The 22,683-nt window shown below is 44.8% G+C and overlaps 1 protein-coding gene across 1 annotated transcript in view; it reads left to right on the forward strand.

Moving 5' to 3' along the window:
• The window catches only part of MID2 (midline 2), a 248,190-nt gene that overhangs the window by 209,083 nt on the left and 16,424 nt on the right, over positions 1–22,683 (forward strand). The window contains exons 5-7 of the mRNA XM_038748157.1: positions 6,046–6,194; positions 19,132–19,259; positions 19,962–20,105. Coding sequence (XP_038604085.1) covers positions 6,046–6,194; positions 19,132–19,259; positions 19,962–20,105 — 421 coding nt within the window. The remainder of the gene's footprint in view (positions 1–6,045; positions 6,195–19,131; positions 19,260–19,961; positions 20,106–22,683) is intronic.

A 22,683-nucleotide genomic window follows, 5' to 3' on the forward strand; every position in this document is an offset into this window, starting at 1 on the left:
CACTGAACAAATGCCATAATAGTAACACAATCCCTGTAATAATAATAATAATAATGATAATTATTATTATTATTATGGTACTTGTTAAGCACTTATTATGGGCCAAGCACTGTTCTAAGTACTGGGGTAGATACAAGTTAATCAGTTGGACAGAGTCCCTGTCTCATATGGGGCTCACATTTTTAAACCCCATTTTCCAGATGAAGTAACTGAGGCCCAGAAAAGTGAAGTGACTTGCCCAAAAGTCACCCAGCAGACATATGGTAGAGCTGGAATTAGAACCCAGGTCCTCCTGACCTCCAGGCCTGTGTTCTCCCTGTCCCACCTGGGACCCATTGACTCCCCCTTCCCAATGTCACATAGCCTGGGTAACCATTTCAAGACTCCTTTATATATAAATGAAGATGAATCACAGCTCTGCCCAAGGAAATTAAATCACATCAGCCATGTCCAATCAGTGGCATTGGAAATTTCCAGAGGTCACTTTTTCAGTCATTATAATAATAATAATGATGGCATTTATTAAGCGCTTACTATATGCAAAGCACTGTTCTAAGCACTGGGGAGGTTGCAAGGTGATCAGGTTGTCCCACATGGGGCTCACAGTCTTAATCCCCATTTTACAGATGAGGTAACTAAGGCACAGAGAAGTTAAGTGACTTGCCCAAAGTCACACAGCTAACAATTGGCAGAGTGGGATTTTAACCCATGACCTCTGACTCCAAAGCCCATGCTCTTTCCACTGAGCAACGCTGCTTCTTCTCATTATTTAGTTAATGAGCCTGCCTCTTCTACCTCCTTGCCACCGTCGACTCCACAGAGAGCAAGCTCAAGTGGCCATGGGACAAGGTTGTTAACTCTGCTTCTCCTATGCAGCCAGATCATGATCATTCTGGGCTTTAGAAGCAGTGTGACCTAGTGGAAAGAACAGGGATTTGGGAGTCAAAGGACCTGGATTCTAACTGTGGCTCTGCCACTTGTCTGCTGTGTGACTTAGGGCAAACCACTTAACTTGTCTGGGCCTATGTTACCTCCTCTGTAAAATGGGGATTGGGACTGTGAGCCCCTTCACGGATATGGACTTTTTTATGGTATTTGTTAAACACTTACTATTTGCTAGGCACTGTACTAAGCAAAGGGGTGGGTACAAGTTAATCAAGTTGAAACATGATGTGAGGTATCTGACCTGATTAGCTTGTACCTACCTTTGGAAAAAAAAAAGATTATCTTGCTCTGGCTTTTCTGGCTTCTCCTCAGGGCCTCTCTCCTCTTTCCCCAGAGTTTTCCTGTGATTCTGGCTAAAGCAAACAAAAATAACGAAATGGAAAAACTGGTTTTTAAAACTTCCAGCCCCACCCCATTTGTTCAGAATATATCCCCACTAAATGTTTGCCTTGCCATGCTGTGCTTGCTGGAGATTGGTTAGCAGGATCAGCAAAAGTGACTGAACTCTCTGCGAGGAGGGTAGAGAGCCGAGCCCCTGAGATTACTCCCCTCACCCCACCCCCAGACAGGTTTTTTTGTGTGTGTTTAATTTGGATCTTTAGGCCATGGCCTTTAATTTGTTTTTGTTTTTGCCCCAGTCTCCAAAAACAAGTGCGTGAGTACTAGAAACTGGACTAAGGTAGCCGAGACGTGATGAAAAATGATTTAAATGTGCAAAATAGATTTCAGATTCCAGACCTTGATGATTTGTGTTCTGTGAACATAAGGATGACAGAAAGTCACTGGTACAAGCGTTAAGAATTTAGAGGGGACCAAAGCTTAGAACAGGATCAGTGAGGTGTCTGCTTCAAATAACGCAGAGGTGAAGCCTAGTGAATAGAGCACGGGCCTGGGAGTCAGAAGGACCTGGGTTCTAATCCTGGCTCCGCCACTTGTCTTCTGTGTGATCTCAGGCAAGTCCGCTTCACTTCTCTGTGCCTCAGGTACCTGATCTGTAAAATGGGGATGAAAACTGTGAGCCCCGTGTGGGACATGGACTGTGTGCAACCCCATTAGCTTGTATCTACCCCAATGCATAGTACAATGCCAGGCACATAGTAAGTGCTTAACAAATACAAAAACAACAAACAAAAACAACCAATGAGCCAAATTCTAACCCTCAGAAAAGTCTGAGAAAAACATTCACCAATCAATTGGCAAAGGCTTGTCTGATCATCCTGCTCTTGAAGAGAGAGATGAGCCTGCTACAGTGAAATAGAGCAATAGATCTGGTATGTCTTGACTTTAGCAAAGCTTTTAATGCACTCCCACATGACATATTCATCAATAAACTGAGAAAGATCCAATAGCTGTTAGATATTTTACTCCACTGAACACAGTCCTGGGGTGTTAAAAATGGGATTCCGATTCTTCAAACATAGGGAGAAGCAGCATGGCCTAGTGGAAAGACCATGAGCCTGGGAGTCAGAGGACTTGGATTATGTTCTTGGCTCTGCAATTGCTTGTTATGGGACCTTGGGCAAATCACTTAACTTCTCTGGGCCTCAGTTTCCTCAACTGCAAAATGGGGATAAAATACCTGCTCTCTCTCCCAATGAGACTATGAGCCCCATGTGGGACAGGAACTGTGTCCAACCTGATTAACTTGTGTCTACCCCAGCACTTAGAACAGTGCTTGTCACAGAGAAAGCACTTGATAAATGTCATTATTAGTATAGGGAAGGATTTTGCACCCTGATTTTCACAAAACTCCCTCTCCCCCCTTCTACTTTGTCACACCGATACATGCAGGTACCGGCTCCGCACTGAGAGATTAGATGAATCGCCTGGGAGTCGGAAGGAGCTGGGTTCTAATCCTGACTCCACCACTTGTCTGCTGGGTGATCTTGGGCAAGTCACTTCACTTCTCTGTGCCTCAGCTACCTCATCTGTAAAATGGGGATTAAGACTGTGAGCCCGGCGTGGGGCATGAACTATATCCAACCTGATTAGCTTGTATCTACCCCAGTGCTTAAGTACAGTGCCTGGCACATAGGAAGTGCTTAACAAATGCCATAAAAAAAAACCCAGTCAGTGAACTGGGAAACATCAAATCGATACTGCGACTTCAGGCTCTCGTCATCTGGGGAAAAATGCCCTTCCTTTCCAGCTTCTGAAATTTCCACCATGCCTGTAGTTGAACTGAAAGACGAACTCACTCTGACTCATTTAGGTAGGCTTCATCCACTCTGTATTCGTACAACAAATGAATTACATGCTAGTTAACCTGATTTGCATTGCGGTCATGCTCTCTTTAACTCATTTGGAAGTAGTGAAGCTTAGCCCGCTGCTTCGCCCCAGTAGGCACTCAGTGGCACTGATTCACCCACGCCCCGGCCCGCAGGGAGAAGCAAAGATTTGGTGTGGAATGGCCAAGCTCAAACACAGAACCAGGGAATCCGGAAATGGGACATGACCGTGTCAGACTTGGAGAGTTCCGTAGCTGCTCGTTGTGGACAGGGAAATATGTCTGTTGTTTGTATTGTACCTTCCCAAGTGCTTAAAACAATGCTTTGCACACAGTAAGCACTCAATAGTAGCTGGACCAGAAGTAGGAGCGCACGAATGATGAGCAGCTGGTGGTTTGTGATGTGATTCATCATTATTGATGGCCTCCCTCTCTAAATGGTAAGCTCGTTGTGGGTAGGGAACGTGTCTGCTCATTTTGTTGTTTTGCATTCTCCCAAGCATTTAGTAAGCCCTCAATAAAAACCATTCATTGATTGATTGATTGATTGAATGCTTACTGTGTACTGAGAGCACTGAACGAGGCGCTTGGGAGAGCACGATACAACAGAGTTGGACTGTGCCTAGAATGAGTTTACCATCTAGAGGATTTGTTTCAAGAACTAGGCCTCTGAGTGGGATCACCAGGCCTTTGGTCCAAGAGGAAACAGTGCAGACAGATTCGCCCTCTCTAGGCTGTAAACTCCTGGGCAGGGAAGGTGTCTATTATATTGTCTTGCAAGTGCTCAGTACGGTGCTCTGCACACAGTAAAAACTCAATAAATACGATTGACTCATGTACTGAGGTAGGAAGGGCCAGAGATTGGGGAGCCGTAGAGGTTGGGTGGATTCCAGTGAAGCTGAAGGGTGTCCTGATCCAGGCTGAGTTCAGTCTGCTCCCAGGCTTACTCTAGTCTGGGCAGACCTGGGAGGGGACCCAGTTCGAGGTCCAGCCTGGGATTGTGGTTTGTTGGGTTTTTTAATGGTATTTGTTAAACACTTTTTTATGGGTCAGGTACTGTGCTAAACTCTTGGGTAGATACAAGCTAACCCAGAGAAGTGGCATTTCCTGGTGGATAGCGCAAAGGTCTGGGAGTCAAAAGGACCTTGGTTTTAATCCCAGCTTTGCCACTTGTCTTCTGTGTGACCTTGGGCAAGTCACTTCACTTCTCTGTGCTTGTTACCTCAGCTGGAAAATGGGGTTAATAGTGCAAGCCCTATATGGGACAGGGACTGTGTCCGACTTGATTAACACTCTTTATCCCCGATGCTTAGTACAGTGCCTGGCGCACATAGTAAATGCTTAATACCATTTTTTTTTTTTTAAAAACTAATCAGGTCAGATACAATACATATCCTATATGGGGCTCACATAATCCCCATTTCAATGATGAGGTAATTGTGGCCCAGAGGAGTTAAGTGACTTACCCAAGGTCACACCATAGACACATGGCAGAACTGGGATTAGAACCCAGATCCTCTGACTCCCAAGCCCAAACTCTTTCCACTAGGCCACACTGCTGTTCTCCCATTCCCTGAGCCCTGACACTTCCTAGGGTCTGCCCCAGAGATCATCTAAATCTGGGGTGCAGTTGTGGACCAGAGCCAACCTGGAACCTGATCTTCCAGCGATCTTCCAGACTGGACACTCTCCTCCTTCCTCCTTCCCACACCCTCCCCGAGCCTGTCCTGCTTTGCTTTTCCCCAACCACAGAGGATAAGTGAACTCATTTGAGTGTTGCTTTACAATTTCATTACTGAGATGATAAACTTGGAGATAATTTTGACCATTGATTCAAACACTCTATTGGAAAGTAGAGTGACTTGGCCGTCAGAGCATCGAGAGGCTGAAAATGGAGTCAGGCTCATTTCAATTTGTCCCCCCGAACAAAGTGGAATGCAACTTCATACAGCCGTTTCATGCTTTGGAGATGTCTAGCTCTCACGCTTTAGATGCTTGGCTCATTCTAGTTTATGATTAAATTTTCATTTTCCAGATGGTTGAGTTGGCAGAAGATGCAAAATGTCATCGTTTGTGTTATTTCCACACATTAGCTCCACTTTTGTAAACAGAAAACTATCGTTTTTGCTGAAATATATGTTTCCATTATTTCCTCAAGTGCAAATTTGAACTTTATATTTATTGTGCTGCCATTGTTGGAAAACTGACTCCAGAAATCCAAGATCGTATTAGTACTTAAATGACAGGGCTTTCAAAAAGTTCTTACTTTAAGTGTTTTGTCGATACTTTACTTTGCCTTAGATCAATCAATGGTATTTTTTGAGCACTTGGTGCAGAACGCTGCACTCAGTAATTGGGATTTATTGAGCACTTACTGGGTGCAGAGCACTGTTCTCAGGGCTTGGGAGAGTACCATGGCGGTGGTAGATGCGATCCCTATCCCTCAATCAGCTTACAGTCAAGTCACAAGCTTTCGAAGGAAACAGCAAAGTCAACAGCATACAGCGGTGTTTTTGGAGCATTTTTCTCTGAAGTTAATTCTGGTGGCTAAGCATGGAATATTCCTTTAAATTCAATCTCCTACTTCATTTTAAGAGCTTGCAAGATGAGCAGTTTTTCTCATTAAAACTTCCCGTCGAAAAACTCTCTGAATGACTGTTTCTCCTTCCTCTCTCCTAAAAGCCACCTTTGATGTATTAAGAGCTGAGAATCTCAGGGATCCAGTCACCCTGGCCAGCATTCTGTGGCTTGGTTGTCCTGGGAAAGCCATCTGACCGGATGAGAAGGAATTCTGGGACTTGCAGTTGGTATTTTTTTTCTTACGAACTGTATGTCTGACTTTATTTTACTCTCCCTGTCCTCATTCCTTAAAGGTTATGAAGCTGAGGAAGTTGGCTCAGCAAGTGGCTAACTGCCGCCAATGTCTGGAACGTTCCACCGTGCTCATCAACCAGGCCGAGCATATTTTGAAAGAGAACGATCATGCTCGCTTTCTGCAGACAGCAAAGAACGTGGCTGAGAGGTGGGGTTTCTATATTCCTATTATGATAATAATAATATTAATAATAGCAACAATAACTGAGGGATTGTTTAAATGCATACTATGTGCCTAGCATTAGACTAAGAGCTGAGGGGTAGGTCCAGGATCATCAGGTCCCTGTCCCACGTGACTCTGAAGCAGATGTTTGCCCTGGCTGGAGGAGGCCGGCTGGAAAGTTTTGCAAGTCATTCATTCATTCAATCGTATTTATTGAGTGCTTACTGTGTGTAGAGCACTGTACTAAGTGCTTGGGAAGTACAAGTCAGAAACATATAGAGATGGTCCCTACCCAACAACGAGCTAACAGTCTAGAAGGGGGAGACAGATAACAAAACAAGTAAACAGGTGTCAAAACCATCAGAATAAATATAATTATTTATATTCTTTATATATAAATATATATATAAATAGAATTATTTATTCAGCATAGCCGTGGCATCCAGGTCTGGGTGTGTAAACCATCTAGGCAGTGATTCCCAGGGTGCCTGGGAATTAATTATTTAATTAATATTCAATTTATTTATATTAATGTCCATCTCTCCCTCTAGACTGTGAGCTCATTGTGGACAGGGAATGTGTCCGTTTACTGTCGTACTCTCTCAAGTGCTTAGTACAATGCTTTGCACACAGTAATTGCTCAATAAATTCAATTGAATGAGTGGATCCCAATCCTTACCAGTCAAGTCAGTCAGTCATATTTATTGAGCACTTACTGTGTGCAGAGCACTCCACTAAGTGCTTGAAAGAGTACAAAACAGCAATATAATAGACACATTCCCTGCCCACAGTGAGTTTACAGTCTGGAGGACTTGCCTATGAGGCCCTGAGTTGCTTCTGCCCACCACCACCAAAACTGCCAGTTGCTGGCCTATTCTTTGTCTCTGTTCCACCTCCTACTTCCAAGGGAAGGTTGAACTATATGGGTCAGGGAGAGAAACCTTAAACAAATTCTAGCACTTCCCCTTCCAGACTCCAGCTCAATCCTCAAAGTTGTTGGGTGGGGGGCCCTTCTGCTTTGGAATCATCTCCAGGGAAGCCAAGAGTGGGCAGAGGGGCAGCAGGGCCTAGAGAAGAGAACAATTCTAGAGAGTACTTGGTTCTAATTCTTGCTTCATCCCTTACAGATTGACCTTAGACAAGTCACTTCTCTGTGACTCTGTTTCCTCATCCGTAAAATTGGGATGCAATACCTGTTCTCCTTCCCACTTAGACTGTGACCCTAAATAATAACAATAATAATGATTATGGTAATTGGTAAACACTTACTAGGTGCCAAACACTGTTCTAAGTGCTGGGGTAGATACAAGTTAGGTTGAACACAGTCTGTGTCCCACATGAGACTCACACTCTTAATCCCCATTTTGCAGATGAGGTAACTGAGGCCCAGAGAAGTGAACTAACTTGCTCAAGGTCACACAGTGGACATGTGGCGGAGCCGGAATTAGAACCCAGGTCCTTCAGACTCCCGGGCCTGTACCCTATCCACTTAGCCACACTGCTTCTCTATATGGGATAGGGACTGACTTAATTAACTTGTATCTACCCCAGTTCTAAGAATAGTGCTTGATACACAGTAAGCACTTATGCACCCCTCCAGCCTCCCAGCATCCCCATGAAAGGAACCAAAACCACCGGCCCCCTGAGAGACATCTAGAGGGAGCTAATTTTGTGTTCTTCGTTACGTGGAAAGAATTTGGCCAAGTGGTTTTATTGAATCAGTCTTCAGTCCATCAATCAATGGTATTTATCGAGCATTTCATAAGAGCACTGTTCTAAACTCCTGGGAGAGTACAATAGAGTAGGTAGACACAGTCCCTCCTCTTGAGGAACTTACAATTGATCGAGGGAGATGGTTATAAAAATCAATTTCAGGTAGGGGAAGCAATCACATATAAGGATAAGTATCAAAGTCTGGGAAGGTAGAGGGTGGAATGGGTAACTAAGTGTTTAGTGAGTACAAACTCTGTGTCAGGGTAGGGAGGGAAAATAGGATAGGGGAGAGGCGAGATTAGTCTCCAAACATCTCCTGAAAGGGATAGATTTACTGACCATCTGCAGAGCCCTCTTTTGATGCTTGGGGTCCATATTGAACCCCCCGTGATTGCCTTCAGGAGCTTTTTTTTTGTTGGCGAGCTAGGCCAGTCCCATGGACAGTCACAGTCTTCATCATAGCAACTCTACCAACTCTGTCCAGCGCTTAAAACAGTACTTTGCACATAGTAAGTGCTTAACAAATGCTATCATTATTATTATTATTATTACCCTAGACTGTACCTCTAAACTGAAAGCTCACTGTGGAAAGGGAATGTCATTGTATATTATAGAATTGTACTTTCCCAAGTGCTTAGTACAGTGTTCTGCACACAGTAAGCGCTCAATGAATATGATTGAATGAATGAATGAATGACTTCCCTCCCAAGCGTTTTGTTCAGTGTTCTGCCCACAGTAAGTGCTTAGTAAATACCACTGAATATGGTAATTACATAGAGGAACCTAAGGAGGAGGTGAGGGTGAAGAGCAGATCACAGATTGTGCTGGTGGAATAGAGACTCAGGGGGACAGACTGAGGCCAAGGAAGCTGCCTGGACTACATTTCCAAACTCTGGCCTGTTCAAGGACAAGGCCGAGCCCACTTAGGATTCCACCGGAACTTCCAGACAGTGATAAAGCTCAAGGAGGAGCATGCCGGGATGGTAAAAGTGAGATTCATTCATTCATTCATTCAGTCGTATTTATTGAGTGCTTACTGTGTGCAGAGCACTGTACTAAGCGCTTGGGAAGTACAAGTCGGCAACATATAGAGACGGTCCCTACCCAACAACAATGATAAAGCTCTTTATCAATGCAGTTAATTCATGCAAAAATGCTAAGAAATCAAGTGATAAATCAAAATCCCTACTTCCCCAACCTCTTGGGCTCCTTGTACATAGCTCTTTCACTCTGGAAAGAGAAGCTATATTGCAGGGTTTTCATTTTCAGTCTCTGCCAAAAGCCATTGCAATAGTGGCTCTGCTGAGTGACCTTGGGGAAGTCACGTAACTTCTCTGGGCCTCAGTTCCCTCATCTGTAAAATGGGGATTGAGTCCTTGAGCCCCACATGGGACAAGGACTGTGTCCAAGCTGATCAGCTTGTATCCACCCCAGCATTTAATACAGTGCCTGATACATAGTCAAAACCTAACCCATGCCACAATTATTATTATTAGTCGTAGAGTAGGTCACTGAAAGTCAGACACTTAAGGTCAATCTTTGGCAGGCAATCCAAAACATTCAGTAGCTGTCAGTCCAGTCATTGAGCCCGAATCCTAATTTTAGTTCTAATTCTGGAAACTCGAATCCTAACTCAGTCAGTCAGTTGTATTTATTGAGTGCTTACAGGTGCAAAACACTGTACTAAGCGCTTGGGAGAGTGCAATAGAACTCTATTCAATTTATTTCTATTCTCTATTCTTATTCTTTATTCTCTTTTTCTCTTATTACTATTATTTTATTATTCTCTTATTATTATTCTCCTATTCCATTCTCTTATTCGTATTCTCTGTTCTGTCTACACAGGAAACAGACACATTCCCTGTAGAATGAGCTACAGTATCAGTCTGATTTATACCCTAATCCAACCCCTTAGTGTACGCTAACCAAGTTTAGCAACTGAGGCTGTGAATAGGTTGCTTTTGATCTTTGGAAATGTTGACAGTTAGGCTTTAGGTGTATACTATTAAGTGACACAGCTCCTGTTCCTTTCCCTCTATGCAGCAAGCTGTTGATCCTTGCAGTTTAAAATAAAACTTATTTTCTTCACCCAGAAGCAAGAAGCCAAAGCAATGTAGGCACCGCTGTTTTGTTTCACTTTACTTCCTGACACATTATTGCTTTTTGTTGGCTAGTATAAACGTGGCTGTGATTCATTTTATGGAACTGCCAGATTTATATATTATGTGATATTTATGAAATCAGGCAGGAAAAAAAATCTCCGCTCTCCCATAATTCAGATTTTCTGTGTTTCATTGCTCTCTTGTCAGCCTGTGACATCTCACTCCCTATTAAGGAATGCCTTTAAACAAAAATCTGGTAATGTGTTTTGCCTAAATCTATGAAGGATAGCATGGATCGTTCATTAGTAATTAGTGTATTTTTGAATCCAGACTAATGGCTTCTAATGACATGTCCTTGCTTTGAGAAACTCAACTGGTTGTGGTATTTGACCAAAATCTTAGCATCGACAGTAAAAATAGCCTTATTTGCATTACAAAAGTCTGTTCCTGTCTTTAGAAATGTTTAGTGTATCTTGCCAAAATACTCAGCCCTTCCCACAGTAACTGCATCAGAAGGGCGACGGGTCTGGTGGTAGAAAGCATCTGAGGTTTTCAGTTCTTAACTAAATTCTTAACTTTCCCACAACCTGTTGTTTTGGGTTTTTTTTTAAAGTCCAGCCCAGGTTCTTTAGGCTTCTGCGTCTTTGGGCTTGGGCTAAGTTGCATTTATGATTTAGTTGTCATGAAAAGTACCTCTCCGGATATTCATGTTCTATATTGAGTTGACGCTAGTGCAGGGTGTGGTTCTTAAATGAAGCTTTGAGAAAATAACGAGAAGCCGCATGGCATAGTGGATAGAGCACGGGCCTGGGAGTCAAAAGGTCATGGGTTCTAATCCCTGCTCTACCATGTAACTGCGGTGTGACCGTGGGCAAGTCACATAACTTCTTTGGGCCTCAGTTCCCTCATCTGTGAAGTGGGGATTGAGACTGTGAGACCCATGTGGGACAGGGACTGTATCCAACTCGATTTGCTTGTATCCACCTCAGTACTTAGTAATAATAATAATAATAATAATAATAATGGCATTTATTAAGTGCTTACTATGTGCAAAGCAGAGTGCTTGGCACATAGTAAGAGCTTTATCAAATACCATTTAAAAAAATCAAAACACTACTTTTATCACCATACTACAGAGGTTCAGCCATGTGCTTGGCATCTTGCTTAGAGCCCAGCAAACTTCTATAATGACTTTATGGACACAGATCTAGCTCTTCAAGGAAGCAGCGCAGCCCAGTGGAAAGAGCACAAGCCTCAGAGTCAGAGGACTTGGGTTCTAATCCCACTTCCATCACTTGTCTGTTGAATGAACTTGGGCAGGTCATTTTACTTCTCTGTGCCTCAGTTCCCTCATCTGAAAAATGGGGATTAAGACTGTGAGCCCATTTGGGACAAAGACTGCGTCAACCATGTATTACCTCCAGCACTTAGTACAGTGCCTGGTAATAATAATAATAATAATAATGATGGCATTTATTAAGCACTTACTATGTGCAAAGCACTGTTCTAAGCGCTGGGGAGGTTACAAGGCCATCAGGTTGTCCCACAGGGGGCTCACAGTCTTAATCCCCATTTTACAGATGAGTTAACTGAGACACAGAGAAGTTAAGTGACTTGCCCAAAGTCACACAGCTGACAATTGGCAGAGCTGGGATTTGAACCCATGACCTCTGACTCCAAAGCCCGTGCTCTTTCCACTGAGCCACGCTGATTCTCTACATAGTAAGCTTTTAAGAAATGCCATAAAAAGATCACAGAACAGCTCCTGGCAATCAGTGGCAATCAATCAATCTATCAATCGTATTTCTTGAGTGCTAACTATGTACAGGGCACTGTATTAAGCACTTGGGAGAGCATAGTATGATGGTAGACACGTTCCCTACCATTGGTCCTAACTCCTAACTGTTTCCTAACTCCCTTACCCACAAAACTTTGCATCACCTGTTGCACCCAATTCATCTGAGAGGCAGCAGATGTTTCCGGCTTTGTCTCTTTGTGGACCCCAGTCCCGACCTCAGGCCCATTCCCTCGAGCCCAGGCAGGCCAGCAGGTACCTGGCGAGTAGATGACAGATCCACTGGCTCCACCAGGCCTCAGTCATGAAGATTTGCCATCTTGAGTCCTCCTCAGCACGGTCTAGCACTGTGGTGTTGCCCTACTGGAAATGGGTATTATTCCCAGCTGACACTTTCAGGAGAAAATTCCATCACACCCCCAATTCTGTATTGTCAAGCTCGAATTTCAGCACCTACGTGATGCTGGAGGGGTGGGATTTTGTAGCTTCAGTTGATCTTATTTAAGGTACTTGTTAAGCACTTCTTTTGTGATAATCTCTGGGGTAGATAGTCTGGTTGGACAGCCCCTGTCCCACATAGGATTTGCAGTCTAAGAAGGAGGTAGTAGGACTTACTCCCCATTTTACAGATGAAGTAACTAAGACAGAAAAGTCAAGCGGCTTTCCCAAAATCACCCAACAGACAAGTGGCGGAGGCAGGTTTAGAACCCACGTTCTGTAACTGCTCTTTCCATTAAGCCACACTGCTTCAGTTTTCTTGGCACCCTGACTCCATCACTTTTCCATGACTGGCAAAGAGCATTTTGGACTTTTTCATATTTCTAATTCCATCCTTCCTCAACTCATACTTCCCTGGGGAAATTCAGATAGTCCTCAGGGTCAAGCAGGCTTGATGGAGGTTGTGGGGGGAGAGAGAAAGGATTGCCAACACTCCTGTAATTTGGCCCCTGGAATTCTGAAAGCCCCCCCTGATCGTGGACCCCCAGGAGACACCCCATTCATTTGAGCACAGCAGCCAGTTTTTGTTTTTGGTTTTTTTTTTTTTTTTTGCTTTCTTTTCCCCCGATTGCCAGGAGATTCACCAGTTATAGAGAGGAATTTGAACCAATTCCCAAGTTAAAAAACTAGCTTTCATGCTTCCATACACAAGTTCACTCTTCCCCCAAATCACAGAATCATTGATCGAAAGGTAAGTTTGCAACCATCTGATGTAACCCTCTGCCTCCAGAGAGCTGTTATGCAAAGCAGCAGTTCAGATTGTACCTGATGTGATTATCTTCTGTATTTCCCAGCGCTTAGCAAGGTGTTTGGGACAAAGTCAGCATTTACTAAATTCCTTAAATTGGGGTCATAATTCAGCATTCTCTTTACTTTTGAAGAAACCTTTGAGTTGGTCTCAAATGATAAACTCCTTGAGCTCTGGAAATGTGTGTCTTTCTAGTGGTGTGCTCTCAATCAACCAGTCAATCAGTTGATGGTTTTTATTTATTTATTTTTTATGGTATTTATTATTTATTTTTCTGTTCTTTATGGTATTTTTAAGTGCTTACTATTTGTCAAGCACTGTTCTAAGCACTGGGGTAGACACAAGATAATCAGGCTGGGAACAGTCACTGTCCCACACACAGCTCACAGTCTAAGGAATAGGGAGGAAGAGTAAATCCCCATTTTACAGATGAGGTAACTGAGGTCCAGAGAAGTGAAGTGACATACCCAGCGTCAAACCACAGGCATGTGACAGAGCCGGGATTAGAACCCAGCTCCTTCTAACCCCCAGGCCTGTGCTCTATCCACTAAGCTGCGATGCTTCTCTGGGTTCTAATGCTGGCTCTGCCACTTATTTGCTCTGTGACTTTGGGCAAGTCACTTCACTTCTCTGGGTCTCAATTCACTCATCTGCAAAATAGGGTTTTAATACCTGTTCTCTCTCCTCCTTAGACTGTAAGTCCCATGTGGGACCTTATGATCTTGTATCAACCCCAGTGCTTAGTACAGTGCTTAACACATAGTAAGTGTTTAACAAGTACCACATTTATTATGACCCCATATTGGAAGAACTCTATTATATTGAGAATGGTTATATTGAGAATGGTTTTCCTTAAGATCAACCAATCAGTGGTATTTTTTGAGTGCTTACGATGTGCAGAATGCTATGCTAAGCACTTGGAAGAGTACAGCAGAATTAATAGACATGTTTTCTGCCCAGGACAAGCATACAGTCTAGAGATACTCCCTGTCAGGAATCAATAGAAAGCAAACAAGCCTGGGTCCAGAAATACAGTCTTCTTGGAAACACACAGTTCAAGAGGGAAAGTGAAGCAGCATTGCCAAGTAGAAAGAACATGGGCCTGGGAATCAGAGTCAGAGGACCCAGGTTCTAATCCCGGCTCTGCCACTTGCCTGTTGTATGACCTTGTTACTTCTCTTCTCTGTGCCTCTGTTTCCTCAGCTGTAAAATGGGGATTCAGTACCTGTTCTCCCTCGTACTTAGACTGTGAGTTCCATGTTGAACAGGGACTATATCCAACCTAATTGATTTGAATCTACCCCAGTGTGAAGAACAGTGCTTGACACACTGCAGGAGCTTAGCAACTACCCAAAAAATAGTGTTGCGGGAGCCACAGACTGGTTCTTTGGGCACTTTCCTTTGTTTTTTCAGTGCAGCAGGAGTCCTGTGAAATACAGGAAAAATGAAGGCTAGCGAAGGGTCTCTCTTTCACTGTAATTCTCTTCCTACCCTCGACTCCACAGTGTGACACCAAGGTATCTAAGGCTCCGATGCCAGTAAATAAATGGAAAAGGGCAATCTCATCAGAAATCTTCACAAGTTCACAGAGTCCTCCCTCCTTCCCACAGCCGTCGCTGTTCCCTTGGGAATGGGCTTGGCCGGAACAGGATAAGAGACTTTAAAATAATCAGCTTGGTCTTTTGAGGGACGATTGGTTTAGAGCATTTTCTTGTACTTTACCTATTCCACATCCATTTCAAGCAGCCTAAAGCTCAGATTGCTATCTGCATTATTATTATTATTGTATTTTAATTTCAGCTGCACCTATTGGTGAAGAGCCGGAAGGTCCGTTTTTAATCATCACCTTAAGATTTCTGAAGAGTTTTGGGGTTGTGTGGGTGTGCACTCTGGGCAAAGAAGAATGATACCTGCTTTTCTCCATTTATTGAAGCACTAGGTATCATGGAATAGGTGTGGGGAGAATAATAATAATAATGATGGTATTTGTTAAGCACTTACTATGTGCAAAGCACTGTTCTAAGTGCGTAGTGGGATTGATGTCTGACCTTAAGTCTCACGGAATATAGTATCATTCCAGTGAAATGACCTGGACTATGCAGACATGCCTGGTAAATGAGAAACCATTTTCCATAGTCTCCGTTCCCTGATGGCCACTTTGGCCAGCAGTAAATCAGGTGCACGAGGTCGGCATTGCAAAAGTCCTTGGCACATCGTGACCGATCATGAACCTCCTCCTTTGCTGCAGTGTCAATCTCACTCTATAGAGATCCCAAGAGAATATAACATTAGTGAAGCAGCGTGGAATAATGGAAAGAACACGGGCCTGAGAGTCAGAAAGACCTGGGTTCCGATCCCGACTCTGCCTCTGAACTACTGTATGACCTTGAGCAAGTCATTTAATGTCTCCGTGCCTCAGTTCCCTCATCTGCAAAATGAGGATCCAGTGCTGGTTCTCCCTGCTACTTAAACTGTGAGCCCCATGTGGGACTGGATTATCTTGTGTCTACCCCAGGGCTTAGTACATTGGTCAGCACATAGTAAGTGTTTAACGAATGCCACAATTATTATTATTATGGTTGATATCTCGGCTATGAGCAGCTGGGTGGGATGGTCTGTGAATTTCCAGGTATCAGAAAATCCGAATCAGAATTATTCATGCCATTCCTCACTTCAAAATAATAATAATGATAATAATAATAATAATGGCATTTATTAAGCACTTACTACGTGCAAAGCAGTGGGGAGGTTACAAGGTGATCAGGTTGTCCTACAGGGGGCTCACTGTCTTAATCCCCATTTTACAGATGAGGTAACTGAGGCACAGAGAAGTTAAGTGACTTGCCCAAAGTCACACAGCTGACAAGGGGCGGAGTTGGGATTCGAACCCATGACCTCTGAGTCCAAAGCCAGTTCTCTTTCCACTGAGCCACACTGCTTAAAGTTCATTATGGGCAAGGAACGTGCCTGCTACTTCTCCTAAGTGCTCAGTACAGTGCTCTACTCATAGTAAGTGCTCAATAAATACCATTGATTGAGTCCACTCTCCCCTCTCACTCACCTGTTCCTGAGCCATTTGCTGTGGAATTCCACACAGTCATTCCAGGCTGTTTCGCTCCCTCCTAACGCCCCACTCCCAGACCAGCAGCTGCCATGGAGTAATGAAGTAGTTCTGGGGCTCGGCTGCAGCATCCAGCCCAGGAGCTAAGCGAATGAATGACAGAGACGTGGTAGCCCCAGCTCTGAGGTCAGTCCAGCAAAGCCGGTTTGGAGCAAGGTGGGCCGGGAGTGGGCTTGGGCTTGGTTGTTGGGGTAGCAGCAGCAGCATCCAGACCAGAATACTACTACTAATAATTTTTATGGCATTTGTTAAGCCACTGTACTAAGCACTGAAGTAGATATAAGCAAATCGGGTTGGACTCAGTCCCTGTCCCACATGGGGCACACAGTCTCAATCCCCATTTTGTAGATGAGGGAACTGAGGCCTAGAGAAGTAAAGTGACTTGTCCAAAGTCACACAGCAGACAAATGGCGGATCTGGGATTAGAACCCATGACCTTCTGACTCCCAGGCCCGATTGGGAAGCGCAGGGGATGGGCGAGGATGGATATCCATTAGAACAGATAATTGAGAGCAGGCTTTACATTCCGGGTTTCCTTAGATCGATATATGTTATCTAGTCACTTGTCTCAAGGGACCTCAGTGCCACAAACAAGCACTTGTCGTCTGGGGCAAGAAGGATGATGATCACTGTGGGTCTGAGCCCTCTGTCTTGGCGGGAAGAGGGGAGGTGGTAGAGAAGGTTTTTGTCTGATAGGTACTCCTGCCTCCCCTTGGTTCTCTCCATAACTGTAGAGGGGAGAGCATCCTCCCTCCCCAGCCCTGGCTTCCCCCAACCCTGACCCTCAGCCCAGGCGCCAGCTGTTTTCCACAACCGAGGTTTTTTCCTACACATCTCAGAGGCTTTTGGGAAAGCCTTTTGTCTGCTGTGGTGGCAGTTGACGTCCCACCCTGGATAATATAGATAGCCCAGAGCATCCAGCGGACACCGCACTCTCATTGGGACACTCTGAGGGTCCTGTTGACCCTCCCCTCCTCCTCCCAAACAGCTCTGCCATCAGCCAGCAACTGTGAGAAGCAGCGTGGCTCAGTGGAAAGAGCATGGGCTTTGGAGTCAGAGGTCATGGGTTTGAATCCCAGCTCTGCCACATGTCTGCTGTGTGACCTTGGGCAAGTCACTAACTTCTCTGATCCTCAGTTACCTCATCTGTAAAATGGGGATTAAGACTGTGAGCCCCATGTGGGACAACCTGATCATGTTGTATCCCCCCCCAGTGCTTAGAACGGTGCTTTGCACATATTATTACTAAGAGCAGCGTGGGACAGTGGAAAGAGCACGGGCTTTGGAGTCAGAAGTCATGGGTTCAAATCCCGGCTCCACCACTTGTCAGCTGTGTGACTTTGGGCAAGTCACTTCACCTCTCTGGGCCTCAGTGACCTCATCTGGAAAATGGGGATTAAGACTGTGAGCCTGACATGGGACAACCTGATCACCTTGTAACCTCCCCAGTGCTTAGAACAGTGCTTTGCACATAGTAAGCGCTTAATAAATGCCATTATTATTATTATTACTAGTGAAGTATGGACCGGAGAGAGAAGATGCTGGAGGCTGGGAGATCAGTGAGGCCGCTTATATGGTGGTCCGGTCATAGTGTTTATGAAGCACACACTTGATGCGGTGCACTGTACCAGGCACTTGCCAAGTACACATTCCCTTCCCACATAGAGCTTCCACTCGAATGGGGGAGATGGGAATATTTTCAACTAGGGCAGTCAAAATAAATAGAGATGCAGCGTGGCCTAGTTGGAAGGAGCACGGCTTGGGAGTCAGAGGACTAATGCCGACTCTGCTACTTTCATTCAATCGTATTTATTGAGCACTTACTGTGTGCAGAGCACTGTACTAAATGTTTTCTGTGTGCCCTTGGGCAAGTCACTTCACTTCTCTGGGCCTCAGTTCTCTCATCTGTAAAATGGGGATTAAGACTGAGCCCCATGTGGGACAGGGACTGTGTCCAACCTGATGAGCTTGTATCTACCCCAGCACTTAGAAGAGTGCCTGGCACATAGTAAGCACTTAAAAAATGCCATTATTATTAGAGAAGCAGCGTGGCTCAGTGGAAAGAGCCCGGGCTTTGGAGTCAGAGGTCATGGGTTCAAATCCCGGCTCCGCCAATTGTCAGCTGTGTGACTTTGGGCAAGTCACTTCTCTGGGCCTCAGTTACCTCATCTGTAAAATGGGGATTAAGATTGTGAGCCCCACATGGGACAACCTGGTCACCTTGTACCCTCCCCAGCACTTAGAACACTGCTTTGCACATAGTAAGCGCTTAACAAATACCAAAATTATTATTATTAGTAGTAGTAAGCACTTAACAAATGCCATTATTATTATTATGAACCTCTGGAGGGGTCTCCTTCCCAATTTGAGCTTGATCCCCACCCATCCTAGTCTTGGAGCATCAGAGAGTCTCTCGGCATTCCAATGTATAGATTCAACAACCCTCTCCCATCCCCCCAACACAGCATATCCGAGAACAATAGCTAACCTGGAGAATAAATGGGCTTGTTTCTGAGATATTTGAACTCTGAGAACGGAATTAGTCACGGCACAAATTCTCGTGGTCGGGATTTCCCGTTGGACTGCCTCTGGACTCAGCAAATCGTATTTATGGTACCACGCTACAGCAGCTGCCTCTTCTTGGGAGGAAAAAAAAAAAAGCAATGCTCTGATGTGTAGTGTGCCAGTCCAGCAGCTTGCCGTTTCTGAGATGAATCCAAGAGAGGAAGCTCCTGCCAATTAAAATAATTGTGATTTCCACCAGGGAAATGCTGCTCCAATTTTATGGGAGATGTCCAAATTAAGCAACCACTTGCTTCTCTCTGTGGCTGAGCAGGGTTGTCCTGCAAGGCCATGCATCCCTTTTGAATCAGAAATCAAACCGTTGCTGGATGAAAGTTGCCAGTGTGCTTTGATGTATATTGATGCACTCTTCTCTCTTTCAGGGTCGCCATGGCAACTGCATCCTCTCAAGTTCTGATACCAGATATCAATTTTAATGATGCCTTTGAAAACTTTGCTTTAGATTTTTCCAGGGAAAAGAAACTGCTGGAGGGGTTGGATTACCTAACAGGTATGGGAAATGTTGATTTTTTTTCTTCAAAACTCTGCTTTTCGAATTGTCTTCATTATAAATGACCAGAATAAGTGAGCATACTTTATAATAATAATAATAATAATGGCATTTATTAAGTGCTTACTGTGTGCAAAGCACTGTTCTAAGCGCTGGGGGGAGATACAAGACAATCAGGTTGTCCCATGGGGGGCTCACAGTCTTAATCCCCATTTTACAGATGAGGGAACTGTGGCACAGAGAAGTTGTGACTTGCCCAAAGTCACACAGCTGACCAGTGGCAGAGCCAGGATTTGAACCCATGACCTCTGACTCCAAAGCCCAGGCTCTTTCCACTGAGTGACGCGATCTTCCCCTGACAAAAAAACCCCTCATTCAGTAAATGAAACAGGTGAGGTGACCCTGCTGTTAAGATGACTTTGCTTTAGTTCACCCAAGTGGAAGTGAGTTTTTCTGAGACTGTGCCAGTTCAGAGGCCTCGTCCTTAGAGTACCTCAGAGAGAACCCTCGTCCAAACTACATCGTGACCAAGAGGTGGTCAGCGTAAGGGAGAAGGAATATGAGAAATCAGAGGTGGCTTTATTCCCCAAGGTCTGCCAGGTCTAGCTCAGGTCGGGGTGGTGACAGGTTCAACTGATGTCAAATTCCAAAGGGCTGATTACCTGTCCGTGTGTTTTTCTATTTTCCGGTCTTCCTCCGCAGCCCCCAACCCACCCTCCGTCCGCGAGGAGCTGTGTACGGCTTCTCACGACACCATCACCGTCCACTGGATCTCCGAGGATGAGTTCAGTGTCAGCTCCTACGAGCTTCAGTACACCATCTTCACCGGCCAGGCTAACTTCATCAGTAAGTGAAGCCCTGACCCCTAGCTGCACTCCTGGGCAACCACAGAGCCTGGGCTCAGCTGCATCTAGGCAAGTCACTCGCTCTCACATCCCCCATTGCTTGGTGCTCAGCATGACTGAGCCGAGTTCCAATTTCCTGGGCACAGAAAGCATCCGCCTTGGTGTGAAACACAGTGAAAAAACGTGATGAGTTTTTGCCAGGACCATTAGGTCCATTAATGGGACTGACATTCTTGCCAGAGAACGACAGGGGAGATTTGCCACCGGTTTGTTACTCGAACGGTCTGTGGGCAAGGCTCAGCGATCACTTTTTTTCCACTGGTATCATGTCTTCGGCATCAGCCACTTTCCCATCCTTCCCCTCCCCTCGGTGGTGTGGCTGAAATGCTTGAAATATCATCCTCCAGTCCAGTGGCCATGGTGTCTCCAGGGTTCCCATAACAGGCTCAGAGGTTGGATCTGTGGTTCCTGATTCCAAAAGGATGGAAGCTCCTTTTTTTCACCATGGTATTTGTTAAGCGCTTACTATGGGCCAGGCACTGTACTGAGTGCTGGGGTAGATACAAGCTTAATCAGTCTGGACATGGGGCTGGCAATCTTCATTCCCATTTTACCTATGAGGTAACTGAGGCACAGAGAAGTGAAGTGACTTGTCCAAGGTCACACAACAGACAAGTGGCAGAGCTGGTATTAGAATCCAGGTCCTTCTGACTCTCAGTCCTGTGCTCTATCCATGCTGCTTCTCTGCCCTCCTCGAGGGCAGGGATTGTGTCTCCCAACTCTGTTGTATCGTACTCTCCCAAGCACTTGGTATAGTGCCCTTTACCCATTAAGCACTCAATAAATACCATTGGCTGATTGCTGGACGCTGCCTCTGGTCACCTGGTCAATTAGCAACATGTTTGCCTCATGCACATTCATACCTAAACCGGATCTTCTACCAAAAAAAAAAGTGATCTTCAAAAAAAACCCACTCACCCTCTCAGACAAGATCTGAGGAGTGAATGAAGAAAAGGCTCATATCTGGGGCTAGTAATCTAGATGATAATAATAATAATGATGGCATTTATTAAGTGCTTACTATGTGCAAAGCACTGTTGTAAGCTCTAGGGAGGTTACAAGGTGATCAGGTTGTCCCACGGGGGGCTCACAGTCTTAATCCCCATTTGACAGATGAGGTAATTGAGGCACAGAGAAGTTAAATGACTTGCCCAAAGTCACATAGCTGACAATTGGCGGAGCCGGGATTTGAGCCCATGACCTCTGACTCCAGAGTCCATGCTCTTTCCACTGAGCCACACTGCTTCTCAGTGTTGATTGAGGAGGAGTCAGAAAATCTTTGATGGAGAGCTTTTTTGACTCCATCCTTTTAGGTCCATAACTGAATTATTTTGTGTCGGTTAATCATCAGTTCAGTGAAGCATTTGAAGTAATAAAACATCCAGTCTGTCTTCAGAGTTGGTAATTCAGGGAGTTCTTAAATTGCTCGGGTACAACAACCAGTTCAGACATTTCCCTGCAGTTGTACAAACCGGAGGAAGCTTGTTGTTGTAACTTCATGTCACAAGTGAAATTCGATTTATTTAACTCAGCAATATCTAGTCAAATATCTAGGGAATCGGTTTTAGGTTATTATCCTGTTGTGCTACAGTTGGATTCCTTGACGGTCCTGGAATTAAAGAAACATCGTCAGCTTTGCAAAAGAATTTCTGAAATCATTAGGTCTACATAAGAGAAAGCCCTCCTCCCTATAGCCACCAAACCCGCTCTGTCTTTCCATGTCCCCATCTCCAATGATTAGATGGAAGAAAGCATTGGTTTCCTCCTGCCCTCCATTTCGGTTGCTACCTACTCCCTCTGACTTCCGTACTTGTGCAGTTTTGTGCAGAGAAGCAGTGTGGCCTAGTGGAAGGAGCAGGGACCTAAGAATCAGAGGTCCTGTCTTCCAATTCCCCCTCAACCACTTGCCTCTTTTATGACCTTAGGCAAGTCAGCTTCTGTGCCTCAGTTTTCTATACAAGTTAAGTGGAGATAGAGCTACCTGCTTCCCCTATGTACTAGACGGTGAGCCCCAGGTGGGGCAGAGGGTGTGTCCATTCTGTTTATCTTGTGTCTGCCCCAATGTTTAGCATGGTGTTCGCCACTACTGGTGATTAATAGTACTAAGCTAATGATTATTAATACTAAGTGCGTAATGAATTCTGCCATCATTGTCATCATCATCAGAAGCAGCATAATATACAAGCTCTAAGCATTTCAGACTACGGTTGCACAATTTGCCAGAACTCCCTTTGTTAAGGTGAGTTTTGTGTTGCCAATCCTTTCTCATTTTGGGTGGGATGCACGGGAGTTTACACTGGGTGATAAAATGACTTAGGGGTCTGAATAAGAGGAGGGCAGTGATATGGAAGATGAGAGGCAGCATGCCTAATGGATAGAGCATGGGCCTGGGAATCTGAAGGGCCTGGGTTCTATTCCTGGCTCCACCACTTGTCTGCTGTGTGACCTTGGGCAAGTCACTTCACTTCTCTGGGCCTCAGTTACCTCATCTGTAAAATGGGGTTTAAGACTGTGAACTC

The sequence above is a fragment of the Tachyglossus aculeatus genome, chromosome 6 (assembly GCF_015852505.1).
Source record: "Tachyglossus aculeatus isolate mTacAcu1 chromosome 6, mTacAcu1.pri, whole genome shotgun sequence".
NCBI lineage: Eukaryota > Metazoa > Chordata > Mammalia > Monotremata > Tachyglossidae > Tachyglossus > Tachyglossus aculeatus.